Source organism: Photinus pyralis, unplaced genomic scaffold (assembly GCF_008802855.1).
Source record: "Photinus pyralis isolate 1611_PpyrPB1 unplaced genomic scaffold, Ppyr1.3 Ppyr1.4_LG2, whole genome shotgun sequence".
In the NCBI taxonomy this organism is placed as follows: domain Eukaryota; kingdom Metazoa; phylum Arthropoda; class Insecta; order Coleoptera; family Lampyridae; genus Photinus; species Photinus pyralis.
Window position 1 is genome coordinate 21,004,213 of NW_022170403.1, and position 16,035 is coordinate 21,020,247.

Below are 16,035 nucleotides of genomic sequence, written 5' to 3' on the forward strand. Positions count from 1 at the left end.
AAATTTCGTTTAAATTCTTCCATAAATAAAAAAGTTGGCACTGCGCATGTGCAAAACCAAATTTTGAAATTGGCGTTTGATTTTCCTTTATTCCAAGTGCCTATGTATCAAATTTCATTCAAATACTTTTATAAGTAAAAAATTTTGCAATTCGGTTTATAAATGGTCGAGATGCGAAAAGGGCACTGTGAATTTTGAATCGATTCGATTCAACTTTTGGCATTGCGTATTATATGGCTAAAGCTATGTCCATATTGAATTGAACGGAGATGTAAAAGCGATCGAACATTTCTAAACAAAGTTATCGTTCACACGGACAGATAGATGGACAGACAGACAAAGGAACAGACGGAGAGACCACCCGGCAGGCGACAGATAGCAATGCAAAATTATAAACGATCTCTAGGATCGTTAATAAACGGCAAAAGTGTAAAATTATGGAACATGTAAAAACGGTTTTTTGTTTTTTTTACAATAACTTTTTTTGTAAGCGGTACAGAAAAAATTCCTTCCTTGGTACAAGACTCGACACCTTAACGAACCAAATAGCGAAAAAAGTAGAACAATAGCTCTTAAGATAAAGAACTAGTAGCGTCGCAAAGTTAGCGGACGGACGGACGGACGGACAGCCGGACGGACGGACGGACGGACAAAGTGGCCACAATAGCGCATTTTTTTTTTTGTGGAAATGCGCTAAAAACGGATCAAATGCATCGAATCATGGTAGTTAAAAGTTGGTATTGTAAAACCACACTTAACTATGTTATCCGCTAACGGTGTTGTTAAAGCATATGATTTTATGTTTTTGCAAAGAATGATCTTATTCTTTGCAAAATGATCCAATGAAATACCTTATCACAGCATGGAATAGATGGATGTAGGCAACCAACATTACACGCGACATACTGGAGTTGTTTTTACAGTTCTTAAACTTCACCCTGATACCATGTGACTATTTCAACTTGATCGTCTTTGCTATACATCTTTGTGTTAAAAAATCACAATTTGATGCTAATAATAAAAATAAAGAGTAATAGCTAACTGTGATATAATTTGAGTTACTGTTTCCATAGCTGATGCAGATTATTATTTAAAACACATTCGTGTAGAGTTGGTTGCCTATTACAGCCATCTATTCCATTTGATCTGATTTTTTTAAAAAAAGACCACGTTTTTGACAGAAATACACGTTTTGAAGCACCAGGAATCAGAATCAAACAAAATCTCGATGATGTCTATCTGTCTGTCTGTCTGTACCCTCATCTCCAGCTAAACAACTGAACAGATTGGAACCAAATTTGGCACAGATATTCTTAGACATAAAAGTGCATAATCGCGCATGCACAGGTTTGTGGGCTGTATCTGTGCTAGCGTGGAATTTTTTTGTTGGAGTTTTCAAAAACTAATGTCAGATTCGTGCTTTTCGTATTCAAAAACCCCCAGATACCAAATTTCGTCAAAATCAGAAATTTTTCGTACCCTCATTTAGGAGTGCGCCTTTTCGTGGAGGAATTTTGAAAAATTTTTTACAAAATCCAAAAAGGGGATACCCCAAAACCTATTCAAAGACCCGTCATTGTAACTCGTATGGTTGATGAGAAAAAAATTAAAGAAGAACCGCAAATTTCACCACGTTTTCGATGGTGGCTACCAAACAAAATACTCGTACGTTGGACCCTGGGTTTATTTGGAAAAAGTGTTTGTTTTGGTCCAAGGATGCTATACAATATAGGATTGCTCGATCACGGAATTTTTTCGTAGCGTGTAGTGACGTCACTGGCGGATCCAGACGCCCCCCCATGCTTCGATTTGTGCACCACTTATATTGTATTTTATATTATGTTAATTCTAAGAGCTCCTTCTCACGATGCGTTTTTGAAACGCTGTAAAGTGGAAATTTTCTTCGAGGAGTCGCTTTTGATAATTACTTCGCGCTACTTAATTGTCGTGCTGCAAATCGCCAGTTGAGTGTAAAATGTGAATACTTCCCCAAATTCGAGCCCAAATTGTTATTACAGTCCAATACTGCACGTCGGCGTCGAAGCATTTTTGTTGCAATATAGCGAACACTTATACACACAGTTATAACTAGGAATGGGCGATAACTGGTTTCACCTATCGATAAGTATCGAGTACTTACCTATCGATATATTTTACTTATTGATAAGTATTTTATTTCATATTTGCGAAATTTGGAAACTAACGTTTCTTTTATAGTGTTTGGTTCAGTATAATGTCCAGTTTGCAGATGGTGTGTGCTGAAGAAGATGTAGTATGATGTTTAATTGCCAACAACTGCTCTTGTACTCTGACATTTAGTCTCCTATTAGTCTGACCTATGTATGATCTAATACAATTAGTATAACGAATTTCGTAAACTCCTTGTTTTTACCTGGGATATTGTCTTTGGGATTTCTAAGGAGATGTTGTAGAGAACGGTGAGGTTTAAAACATACGCTAAATTTATCTTTTGGAAATGTGTTGGCAATTTGATCTATGATGCCTTTTATGTAAAGTGGGTTTTATTGAAAGATTATTACACCCTTTGATTGTCTTCTTTATTTTATCTAAACAGTAGCCATTTTGATGCAACATTTTGGTCAAGTTTTTGAAGTTTTCCTTTTTTTGTGCAATCGTCAGTAAGACGAAAAGATCTAATTTCTAAAGATTTTATTACTGCGTGGATTTTGCATGGATGATGATGTGACGTAGCGCTTCTCTTGAGAAAGGGAGCAAAGTTAAGTTTCCGAAACGTCGAGCAACTAAAAATAGTAACTTTACACGAGAGTAAACCCGAAAATGGATTTTATTAATAAAAATAGTAGCGCTCGTTGAAATTTCAACAATAACATAGGTAATCTTATCGTACCAATAGTTATCGACATATCGATATATCAATAGTTATCGATAGGTATCGATATATCGATAGTTATCGATCTATCGATATATCGATTTTTTTAGCTCTACCTATTGTTATTCGATATATCGATAACTATCGATACCTATCGATATATAAAAAAAAATTCCCATGCCTACTTATAACCCAACCAATTACTCAGCTATTTCGGTTTAAAAAAATGGGCTTTATCTGCACAAGAGTTGTGCACAATTTATACTTTCTAAGTTATATAGTTATCGACATATCGTTATATCAATAGTTTTCGATATATCAATAGTTATCGACATATACATAGTTATCGACATATCGATATATCAATAGTTATCGACATATCGATATATCAATAGTTATTGACATATCGATATATCGATAATATATCGATACTTATCGATATACTGATAGTTATCGATCTATCGATTTTTTTAGCTCTACCTATTGTTATTCGATATATCGATAACTATCGATACCTATCGATATATAAAAAAAAATTCCCATGCCTAGTTATATCACTAATGCAAAAAGTTTACAACTTAGCAAATTATAACTGTCAATTCTGACAGCCAGGTCCGTTGGTGACGTCACATATGACTTAAACTTGGGCAACATTACAAGTATAGGGATCAAGCAATCCTTATGTAGCATTCTTGGTTTTGGCCCATCTACCACGCAATTTTTTTTACATACCTACTCATATGTAACACCCTGTATAAAAAATACGAGTACAGATGGACCAACATCATCGAGATTTTGTTTGATTCGAATTCATGGTGCTTTTCGTGAAAAAAGTGGGGGGTCATTTTTTACCCCAATGCAATATCTCCCTTAACTGATGTGCGGGTGGTAAAAATAAAAATATTGGATGAGCGGAGGGTAGCTTAATGGCGGCCAATACTAAGCTACATATTGAACTAAATATTTATTTTAGTCTTATAATTTTTGAAAATCTGTCTGGTGCTAGTGGTATAGAGCGGCCTGGAGTAAACTTGAGGTAGCATTTGTTTAAAGTCATTTGAGGGCGATGACTTATCATATCATAACACATAAACATATATAAGAAATAATAATAATAATAAGTCAGAAAGATCAAGTCGAAAGTCGATAGAAATATTTTTATTTTTGATAAGTTATTGCTTATGTTTTAACATTTCTTTATGAATATTGAGAAGGATCAATAATAGATAATCTAAAGGTTTTTTTATTCATTATAATAACCAATAATTACAAATATTAATTAACTTAAGTGGCAATAATAGCGTGTGTATACAAAAATTTCAGTGCTGAGAGGAGTGATCACTACTTGCCTTAAGGTTAAAGTTGTAGCATTAGCGAAAACGAATTTATTAATTATTAATAACATCCTGACTCAGTATCCCATCGGCGTATAAATCTCTGAGTAACTCTATGAGGCGATCTTCCGTAAGCGGATCCCCTAAAGCAACGTCGATCGAACCAATACATAATAATAAAGCGAGCAATTGCGATCGTTTGTAATCAAGTCCGAGTTTGTTTCGATCGTAATCGAGTTCACCTTCAATGTCTAATTTTAATTGTCTGCATGTGCTCTTGAGTGCCTCCCAATAGCCGTCCAGAAGCGATTCGGTATGGATGCGACGCAATTCGGCGGAAACTGAACTGATCAGTAAAAGGGCGAGATCGTTAGTTGGCCTGCTGAAGGTGACCATTTGCCAGTCCAAAATGATGCATTCGCATATGCCCTCTTCTTCCTTGAACATTAAATTGTTGCACCAAAAGTCGGTGTGGGTTATTAGGGACATCGGTTCTTCGGGCAATAACAGCGACTCGATCACCTCCTTGGTGTTGGGCCTGATTGCGTTCAGGCGTTCGAGAACCGGTTCTAAGCCCGGTCGTCTTTCCAGAAATTGTGCCAACTGAGGTAAACCGCGCTCGACCAGTTGCTGATAGGAGTCGGTTGCCTTAGATGTTTGGAAGAGGAAAGGGTACCTCTCTGATAACGATTTCGCTTCTTTGACTTTAAGCGCCAACGACAGAGCGTGTATTTGAGCGATTGCCTTCATTGCGGCCGTCGTCTGTTGAAGGGTTAATCCACGGGAGAATTCCGCACCGCTAAAATTACGCGGTTTAATATTTTCTAAAACTAGGACGGATTCTGGTGGGATCGGTTCCGGATCTGCAACTCCGGCCGTGTAGTGAGCGAAATAACATTTCGGTATGGGAAGAGCAATGGGCGCACCTTGTATATGTTCTGATTGAAATTTTTCCAAGTCAGGTACGATCTGTAACAAGGAAGAATTTGAAAGCGACAACCCTTTGACATTGACACGTTTTTCGCCGTGTTTTCAAAAGGAAATTGACCCATTTTCGTTGCGAAAAGTTAATGAGGTCTTTGTGTTAAGGGCGGGAGTTGAAATACTTACTTGCGTGTAGAATTTTATTTCGCGTAAGTCAAATTGCGCCTCCGTAACAAAAAACCGGCTAAAAGGATCTTGGGGAAGCAGCTTGACTATAAAGCTTAGCGAAAATGTTTCGGCATTAACGTCTTCCATCAGTCGATATTTGACGGATACCGCCAAAATATCGCTCAGAACGCTTTCGCCCGCATCGCATCCCGGTCTCACTGTAAAATTGACAATCGTAATCGAGGATGGACGTGGTAATTCGTTGTGATGCTCCTTTAACACCGCCAGTAACCATTCCTCGTTAACGGGCCAGTCGGCGCCGCTACTGCTTTCCTCTTCACTTTCCGACATTTCAAAATATTTAACAATTAACTTTTCCGACACTCTCAAGTTCCATTTCAGTTGGAACGCGTACAAAAGCAAAAATAAACGTGCACACAATGAAGGGCCCCGGCGCTTACTGAACCTCGACGCCGCCTCGCGATGTTGAGATATTGCAACGGGCGTGGCGACGGCGGCCGGCTCCCTCTCGTTTGTCCTTATCCTACAATCGATAGCGCATCCCTTATATTTTCATATTTAAAATATCTACAACCTTTCGATGTAAAAGCCAACGGTGTGAAAAACAATTTTTTTTCCGTTCTTTTTTTGACTGGTACAAGAGGTTTTATTTGCATGGAATATTTTTAAGGATAGTTTAAAAATAAATACATTTGCCCAGTTTTCAAATGACTCATTCTTGACCTTTGTCAATTACCACAATGACACAATATGTTCTGCATGACATACACGTAAGTGAATGCACAGAATTACGGAATTTCACGTATCAATAATTGCCTGCTGTACACATCTACCCAGTTCAAATGAAGGACAGGACCTTAAGGGCTTACGGCAACACTTGCACAATTTAATTATTTTGTTCATTTTGGAAATATCAGAAATCTTGCATTTAGGCAAGCACGTAAAGAATTCAAACTATAAAATCATACGGGGTGAAACGTTTGTTTGGAACACTGTGTATATCTTCAAGACAACGTTTTTTCTAATGACGCTGTTTATGTTGTCTCAAATTGCAAAAAGTTTGTTACCAACCCTAGGAACTTTATTTGTGGTCAGTGGCGTACTTCTGTGTGGTCAAAGGGTATATTTTTTTTAAATAGCAGCCACTAGTTTTTAGAAATACACTTTTTTGGATATAGTAATATTAAAAAAAATATAATCAAATTTAAAAGAAGAACTCAAAGACTGGTCCACCTCACCAAAATATGTACCTACCCCTACATCGGACTAATTTGAGAAGTACTTAGACTACTTCAACTCCACTCTCACAGTTCTATTGCACCAGCCCGAACAAAAAGTCATGTGATGTGGATCTCTGTTGAGCTTCCTTTTTCCGAACCACTTCGACTACTTCGAAAGGTACTTTTAGTACTTCGACGACTACTTCGAGTGAAATGCACACCTACTTCGACTAGTGGACCAGTCTTGGTAACATGGATGCACTAATTAATTTAATACTTTCACTAGTTTGCGTTGAAAAAAAAACGTTATTCTTTTGTTAGTTATGTGAAAGCAATTTATTCTGTCAAAAATCATTAAAAAAATTTAAATAAATCTTCATGCTTAAAAATTATTTATAGTGGCGTGCGTCTACCGAGGCGTCTACAGAACTAAGAGGTTTTTTTTTAAATGGAAAGCACTATTTTTCGTCATTAAATAATGAACTTTTTTTAAAATGTGACAACACAACCTACATGTTCTAACTAGTACAATTTTGAATTTAATTAACAAACATTTTTATTGCTCAGGTTATGAATTCTAGTTGGATTTTTTCTATCTTTCAACTAATTTTTAGCTTTCTAACTGGAGCTAGATAGGTGGCTATTGCGATGATTGTTTTTTTTTTTTTTAGAAATGTCAAAGTTTCATTTAATGTTGACGTTTTAGATCAATTTAAGCAACTTTTAAAGAATAACATTTTTTTGTACTCATTGTATGGAAAGATAATGTTTCCAAGTATCTTCGATGCACGGGAAAACGATTTTCCCTCATCGCAGTGTTTTTTAGTTTCCGCTGGAGAGAAGGGGTTATGGGCGTTCTTCAGTTGGTAGTACTTATTTAAGTCCACTTAATACGAACGTCATGTCATGGTTAATTGTCATTTGCTGTAAAATCAATTAAACCGTTGAGGGTATTTAGTGCGATTAATCGGAAACAAACGTACCTAAGTTTTAAGTAAATATATAAACAAAAACTTACAACGTACTTAATCAAATTATTTTTCAAAAGTGGAACTCAAGGAAAATAACATTTATTGTTAAAACGTCTTAAAATGTGACCAGTGATATTACGCAACTATTAGCATATTCAATCTAAGAAAGCACATATTAACACACACAAAGCTTCGAAGGATTTTAAATGTAACGAGTGTATTTACGCAACTCAAAATAAATCAAATTTGAAAACACATTTGTTCACACATCTTCTGGGAATATTAAATACGATCAGTACACTTACGCGACCAATAAAAGCACTATTTTCAAAGCATATTTGTTAACACTCAAGACTTCCAAGGATATTCAGTGCGAACGATGCAATTACGCAACCTTATGCATTTTTTGGGAAACAAATTTAGGTATACTTAAAAGCGCCCTCTATTGTGGAGCAGTACAAACATGTACCGTTTAAAACTGTAATATGACGCTTATGGATGTATGCATTAGATATCGATGCAAAAAATTTAAAGCTAAAGTCACTAGATATAGAAAGTACCGCAATCATCCGCTAATGCTGCCAACTTAAAAAAATTGACAAATAAAATCTGAATAGCTGTAATTTTTTGTAACCTAACTTCATAGTACTGTCATGTTTTATAAAAATATATACGGATATCTCCAAACAGGTGGAACAATCCTTAACATTAAAGTTACTAGAATCTGGTAACTTCCACCATTTTTGGGCAAAAATCGTGCGTTCTCTCTCTAACTCACCAGCCCAATGGATTGCGGTACTTTCTATATTTAGTGACTTTATTTAAGGCGGTAAAGTGTGCATAATTCGAATTCGTTATTTTTGGCATTTGATATTTGTAATCGGTGAATTTATTTTGTGATTTGTTTATAGACATGTATTCAAGAGATCATATATGTATACCAACTACGTATTCCAAATCTTATCGGTGTGGTAAAGAGTGTAACGTTAATTATGGCAGAGATATACATAGTTTTTAAGTATACCTTTGCGGTTAGCAATCTGTCAAGACCTTTAAAGCTGCAAATAATTTCCGCCCGCTTCAAAAAACCTTCACGATTCTTTAAGAACCTGCCCTATGTTCGTGTGTATCTGTGACCACAGGTACCCGCTTTTAATAACTCCTTTACGACGAATGAGTAGCTCCAGTGTTAAATTAACAATTATGGCTAGCGTACCACATATCATATGATATCACTGTAATAATACGAATATTAAGGTATTCGAATTGTGCAAACTTTGGCGCTTTAATTTTGTTTCAGCGACATCTAACGGTTAAATCCATAAGCGTCATATTACAGTTTTAAACGATACATGTTTATACTGCTCCACAATAGAGGGCGCCTTTAAGTATACCTAAATTTGTTTCCCAAAAAATGCATAAGGTTAGCAATCTGTGTATGTGTAGATCTGTGCCAGTAGTAACACTCATTGCAAAGCAAAATATGTATTAACACAAAATCTTCCAAATTGAAATGTGACCAGTGCGATTAAAAGTTACAAAATTATGTTACCAACCAAACATATTATTGTGTTACCAACTCATGATTTAAAAAAAACTAATTTACAATACTTTATTAATTTTGACCTTTTCTAAGCAATTCGTTACAAAAAATATTGTACCTAATTCTTTCGGAAAGAATTTTACCGCATTCGCACTAAACAAAGTGCTCATGCGGAAAAATTAACTTACTGAACTTGTTAGGTAAATAACTATATTCGTGTAAGCCCGCCTACTAGATGCGCAGTAAACAGTGGCGGGTAGGTACTGGTGGGGATTTCCTCATTAAGTTGAAAGTTAACCTTCACCGGATTATTATAATAACATGTTCTAGATAATTATGACAAATCTGAATGCCAATATAATTGGAAATGGTCATAATAATTGATATAAAATGGGTAGAATTTCCTCGTTTACTGTTTAGTTAATATACTGTCTAGTAATGGCCGTTTGCACCGACAAATTTAAGTAGAGCTTAGCTTAAGCGTAGCTTAAAAGCCATGACAACGATTATTGAGACAATGGTTGCCATAGATTTTAAGCTACGCTTAAGCTAAGCTCCGCTTAAATTTGTCGGTGCAAACGGCCATAAGAGTCTGTGTAATAATAAAATTTGTCAAGTTGTTTTAAGGCAGTGGTTGCGCGTAGAGGTTATCTTTTTCTTTCCGAATGCTTTCCCACTCGCTTTCATGCATTTTAAATTTTATACAGGGTGTCTTAAGTTAAGTATGATAACATGGCTATCTTTGTTATTATTATACTTAAGATTCGGTTAAATTGTCAAAGTTGTGTAGTTTTTGATGCTGATGGATATTCCGATGCGATATTCTGAAAAAATAAATCATTTCGTAGAGGTGATTGGAAAAAATTGAAAATCACCATTTTTAAAAAGTTCAAATATTTTAGTAACAAAGAGCTATCCAAAAAAGTTTCAAATAAAAGTTGCAATTTTCGATGGGATAAATTTAGTGGGTTCAAAATGGTGGTTTTTGAGATATTGACATCAACTTCCTTATTTTAAATGGACGCCATATTGGATCACTCGGTAGAAAAAAAATTACAATACCAGTGATACTAAACACTTGGTATTTCATTTGGGAACCAATCTTGAATTTTTGCCTCGACGTTTACAATGTATTTCTTATGGCAATAATTCCATGGCTGATTGTGATTGAAACCAATTTTCATTCGTTTATTGTCTCGCATAGTCATCATCGACATGGCCATGAAATTATTGCCATAAGAAATACATTGTAAACTGTAGAATAATGAACGTAGATATTAAATAAAAGCGTATTAAGAGTAAAATATGTAATGTGTGAAATACATACGTTAATCAAAATTATCTGTCAATCTACATAAACATTCTAATTCTAGTAGTCGCTTACGTCACATCTCCTCTTCCCGGGTTTCCCTTTTCATCACAATCACAAGTTTAGTCTTTGTGGTGCTTTGATAGCGCGTCTAGAGCAAATTGTTGATGTAGGGTTATCCGTAGAAGAAAGTGGTCTCAACATAGTTTTATTTCGACGATATAATCCTTCCTTTGTAGCTACGGTATAGGATCTCGGAGCTACGTTCTCTACAATTGTTCCCTCTTCTTGCCTATCAGGGATGAATACTGAGGAACCAATCTCAAGAGGGACTTCTTCTTTCGATCGATGACGTTGGTCGAAGTATTCTGCCTGTTCACTACGATAGCACTTGTCCCACTCACGAAATTGTTTATGGTTCACGTTTTTTGGAATAAGTTCTTTGGTCAGGAGAGGAATCCGAGTGCCCAACTTCCTTCCCATCAGGAGTTCTGCTAGGCTGTATCCAAAAAGCCCGGGAGTGGCCCTATATTCTAGCAAGGCGAGAGTGGGATCCTTATTCTTGCAAAGAATCTTCTTGAGAGTTTGGACTGATCGCTCCGCTTCTCCATTCGACTGATGATATAAGGGGCTGAATCCCAAAGCGGGCAAAACAACTCTTCATTTTTTTTATTAGTTCTGTCACAGACATAGTTGTGACATTGATAATATCCAAATACCTCGAATAGTAGTCCACCACAGCCAGATAAGTACATTTTTGGAATTCGAAATAATCTACAGCTATTTTTTTTATTTTTCTTACGACTCATGCTGCCACCATGTAGAATAATGAACGTAGATATTAAATAAAAGCGTATTAAGAGTAAAATATGTAATGTGTGAAATACATACGTTAATCAAAATTATCTGTCAATCTACATAAACATTCTAATTCTAGTAGTCGCTTACGTCACATAAACTTCAAGACAAAAATGCAAGGTTGATTCCCAAATGAAATACGTGTTTAGTATCTGGCGTTTTTTCTACACCCATTGAATTTATCCTATCGAATCTTTCAATTTTTATTTGAAACTTTTTTCGATAGCTCTCTTTGTTATTAAACTATTAGGTAGAACTTTTTCGAAATGGCAATTTTCACTTTTTGCCAATTATCTACGAAACGATTTATTTTGGTCAAAATACCGCATTGGAATAACCATTAGCATCAAAAACTACACGACTTAACCGAATCTGTAAGTATAATAATAACAAAGATAGCCATGTTATTCTACTCAATTTACACCCTGTACAGTTAGTTGATTAATGCCTGAAGGGCCTCGATCTACTCGTAATCTGCTTCTGTATCAAGGACGATAGTTCATTGGCCCGTCCCTTTTCAACCCCAACAACATTCGTTTTTTAATCTCGATAGGCGATTAGCTCTAAAGAAAGTTAAAACCTAAGAAGGCCTGGAAAGGATCTAGATGTAGAACGCTGTGGCAAAAGGAGTTAAAACATAGTTCATGAAATGTACTCAAAAACCTTAAAAATGATTTGAAAATTCAGAAACGCCTTCCAAATGTTTTCCAGAGTGCTTTTCAAAGGAATTAAATGCCTTTTTTTTTCTGGAGAAAATTTAAACTTCTTCTAGACGGCCAATGCATTTTCAGCTATACTAGTGCAATTGTAAATTTTGGGAGATGCCATCTTACAACATTTATAATCGATAATGATTCTCCAAATATTATTTTTTATAAAAATACAGAGAGACCTTTGGGAATTGTTTTTTTTTCTATTTGACGTCAGATGATGATGTCCAATGAATAAAGAATACCAGGAAGGAGAATATCAACAATATACGTGCGACCGCGATGGCTTTTGCAAATGGCGGACAGTAGTTTCCTGTTCCAGTGGCGTACCTACCTTACAGTTGTAGAAGGATACAATTATAAAGAATTTTACACGAAAACAATCTAAACCCCCATGTGTCTACTCCGCCTATGACTTTTGTTTAACTAACCTCAAACTACATTCCGATAAAAAATTTGTAAATTTACATGTACTATATGAAAATAATATTGGTATCAATACTTACACATGAAATGTAATTCCCAAACTTTTATTTTTTTCCGTTTTGGAGCAACCACAAGCACAACAACTAACCATTATTTTATGTCACTGCAAAAACCACAACAAACATGAGTCATAAGTGGCTTTTGCAAATGGCCGACTTCCCTCCCACTCTCTCTTGTATACAACCTGAGTAATGCTCCTTCCTGGTATTCTGTATTCATTGATGATGTCAGAGAACTAGTTTTAATTAAATACTATACTGCGTTCACACCTCCAGATGCAGTATGGGGTCTTATGGACCAAATGTCTCTCTTACTAATTGCGTCATTCTTATCCTTGTTCCTCACCGCAGTGATGCCAAACTGACGTATATGAATTGAAGTATTAAATGCACTACAGACGGTACGATTTGTCGTACGACAAGTAGTTTCAGACATCGTTTCGTAAACGATAAGTCGAATGACAACTCTACACATGTTACAATTATCGTTCAAACGGTAGTATCGATCCAAAGTCGTACGACAAATCGTACCGTTTGTAGGGCGTTTTTAGGTTCACTCAAACTAACGCGAGAATGCGGGAACGGGAATGGGATGGATGTAGGATATATTTCTACAGCGGTATATGCGTGCAAATGCGTGCAATCCGTCCCGCGTCGGCTGGAGTGGACCTTTAAAACAACATAACCTCCTTGTATGTCTATAAGCACCATACTGCCTATGGAGGTGCGAACGCACTATAATTGTTATGAATTGAATGGATGTCAATTGACAAGAAATTGCGCCAACTACTAATGTTTTCTTAAAACTGTTTTAACAATTCCTTTTTATTTCAGGTTCTTATTTCTCCCATACTAGCAGGTTTAGCTGTTGGTATCGGCGTTCCAATTTTACTATTTTACGTTTACGGAGTCGTTCCTGTTTCACTGTGCCGTTCTGGCGGCTGCGGAGTGACGACGTCGGCGACCGGCGTTCGATTTGAGTTCGATGATGAGAACGACTTGGCGATGAGTCGTAATCAAGACAACGCATCGATCGACGCCGTAAGCAGTCGGGGAGCAAATCCGTCAATTGGGGAAGCTAGTCTATCTATGGCGAGCGGCAGTCAAGTGTTGAGGGAAGCAGATAGGGAGTCGGCGAGTACCGTCGCGTTAGCAGGGAGCGTGGGTAATGCTTGTCAAAGATTAGAAGTACAAGCAGATCTTGTATCCACACAGCGATTTAGCATTAGTAGCCTGTCTGATAAATCTGTCAATGTCAGTTTGGCAGATGATGGCGGAGCGTCTACTAGAGCTTTGGCAGGATCGATGCTGAATTACAAGGTAAAATTTTATTCTTTTTTGCACAATCGGGTATAGGTTGTTTTTGACATCTACTGCCCTAGATCTGAATGTGTACTGGAAATCGCTATTTTGTAAAGGTACTAGATATTTACCTAAGATATAGAGTTACAAATTCCATGCTTTAGCACACCTGAGTTTTGGGAGAAAAAAAATTACACGTTTTTGATACGGTCACATACTTGTAACACATTTCTGAAACATTTCCCTCAAATGTCCATCACTTGAAATAATTGTTAATTTTTCTAAACATTCCACCCTGTATATACTTACGCCGACGATGCATACATTTCTGATAGCTGGCAACCGCACGACACGAGAGCATCTTTTCTAATGACAGTTAATAGCTATTTGTGTATTAAGAGCGCAAAATGATATATTGTCGATTGAAAGAGAGTTGCCGCGCGACCAATTTTTGGTGTAAATGTTTGCTCAATTTATGTTTATATTTTGATTACATGGTCTTGATCCACGATTAGATTTATATAAATACTAGCATACTCGGCAAACTTCAAATCTCTTTTAGAAAATCTTTTTTCTTGGATGAGACATACGCTCTGTTTGACCTCGCACATAAAATGCCCATGCCTGAAAATTACTTTAGACATTGCATTTGATTCCTTTATTGCATTGCGTTCATTTACAGAGTAATGGAAGTGATTCGTGTAGCTGCGTCACTATCGGCGAGGATTGCGTTTCCGAGCGCGTACGATTTGACGATAATATTAGCTTCATAACGCCCCAAACATTAGACATGGACAAATCGAGCATCGATAGTAGTTGCAGCTTTAAGCGTTGTAGTAAACCGGACACCGTTAGTAATGAGAGCATTTATGTAGATATAACTCTCCCATGTAACGAAGAAAAGCCTCCAAGGAAAGGGATGTCTACATCTGCTACTTTGAGAAGTATTTTCTTCCACTCAAACCTGAGTGAAGCAAAACCGATTGTAACAAAAACATATGACGATAAGGTCATAATTGAAGTGTCGAATGAAACATTAGACAAACCGATTTGTGTCTCGGAACCGGCTCACTCTTCTACATCCAATATTGTTACAACGAAATCAGTTTCATTAGAATTGGAGAAGAATTGCGCCCAATTATAGCTTGTTTAATCTGCTTATTGTTACTTACTTTTGTTTAAGACTGATGTATGCAACCTTCAGCTGTTGTTGCTTGTAATGAAATGTTTAAGAAAATATGAGCCACATAATCGTTACGCCTAATAATCTACTACTGTCGCTGTTTGGCATTTTAAACAAAATGTTTCATATTGTGAATTATGGCTGTTTCGTATGGTCTGTGTATTAAATTTGTTTTGGCCAATCATTTTAAATGGCTGCTGTTATCATGTAATTTCAGTTTTGTTTGTATAAATATTTTTTTTTTGTTAATTTTGTTATATATTTATACACTTGTATAACATTTATATAAATATATGTATATACCTTATTATTATAAGCATGTGTAATTATTTCAATTGTAATTACTTTCTCAAATGTATCTAATTATGTATAAATTATTGAATAAATATTCAAATTATGTGCGTATCCTCTCCCTTTTCAGGATGTATATACTTTTGATCTACACTTCAAACTCAAGTTTTGGATTCTACAGGTTAAAATCTATAAGAATAAGTTTGAAGATTTGTTGGTCACGTCCCTTAGTATGGATCCGCCCATAGACACTAGGCCCCTTCCCCAAGAAACGTACTTTTTCGATCAAAAGTTATAGACTAGAAACCAATTTCGGAAGAAAATTCAAAGGGCTGTAACTTTTGAACTAGTAGCCCAATCTTGGAACTGTTTGAAATTATGGATTCTACAGGCCACATTCTATAAGAAAATTTTTTTCCGGGTCGATTTGAGACAATTTTTTTCTCGGACCTCAAAAAAAGGCAGTGTATAACCTTCCTTTTTTAACAAAAATCGACTGCACCAAAATTTCCCGGGAAAACACTTTCTTATTAATTTTGGTGCGTAGAATCCAAAACAATTCGTACTTTTTCGATAAGACTTCTCAATCAAAAGTTATAGACTAGAAACCAATTTCGAATGAAAATTCAAAGGGCTGTAACTTTTGAACTAGTAGCCCAATCTTGGAACTGTTTGAAATTATGGATTCTACAGGCCACGTTCTATAAGAAATTTTTTTTCCTGGGTCGATCTGAGACAATTTTTTTTCGGGGTATTCGCAATTCACAATTCAATTGCACAATGAAATGGTAAAATTTTTGAACTTCAATAACTATTTTTTTTTCAAATGGAACACCACTTTTTTATTTCGCTATTCGATAGTCTT

At 36.0% G+C, this 16,035-nt stretch overlaps 2 protein-coding genes across 2 annotated transcripts; one reads left to right on the forward strand and one right to left on the reverse strand.

Annotated features, from left to right (window-relative positions):
• Nucleotides 1-4,078: 4,078 nt before the first annotated feature.
• On the reverse strand, nt 4,079-5,760 carry LOC116163562. Its single transcript, XM_031477561.1, has 2 exons — nt 5,296-5,760; nt 4,079-5,154 (listed from the first exon to the last, which is right to left on the reverse strand). Exons 1-2 carry the CDS (start codon nt 5,626-5,628, stop codon nt 4,240-4,242), a joined length of 1,248 nt encoding a protein of 415 aa, XP_031333421.1. The 5' UTR covers nt 5,629-5,760; the 3' UTR covers nt 4,079-4,239.
• A 7,440-nt stretch (nt 5,761-13,200) lies between these two features.
• Nucleotides 13,201-15,284, forward strand: LOC116163563. Its single transcript, XM_031477562.1, has 2 exons — nt 13,201-13,714; nt 14,379-15,284. The coding sequence occupies exons 1-2, from the start codon at nt 13,400-13,402 to the stop codon at nt 14,838-14,840; spliced, it is 777 nt and encodes a 258-aa protein (XP_031333422.1). The 5' UTR covers nt 13,201-13,399; the 3' UTR covers nt 14,841-15,284.
• Nucleotides 15,285-16,035: the final 751 nt, after the last annotated feature.

Bases quoted from the DNA above. Each gene is read 5' to 3' on its own strand.
- LOC116163562 (XM_031477561.1), bottom strand. From the start codon at position 5,628: ATGTCGGAAAGTGAAGAGGAAAGCAGTAGCGGCGCCGACTGGCCCGTT. The intron at 5,155-5,295 runs GTAAGTATTTCA...TCCTTGTTACAG, and splicing joins AAATAAAATTCTACACGCAA to ATCGTACCTGACTTGGAAAA.
- LOC116163563 (XM_031477562.1), top strand. From the start codon at position 13,400: ATGAGTCGTAATCAAGACAACGCATCGATCGACGCCGTAAGCAGTCGG. The intron at 13,715-14,378 runs GTAAAATTTTAT...GTTCATTTACAG, and splicing joins GATCGATGCTGAATTACAAG to AGTAATGGAAGTGATTCGTG.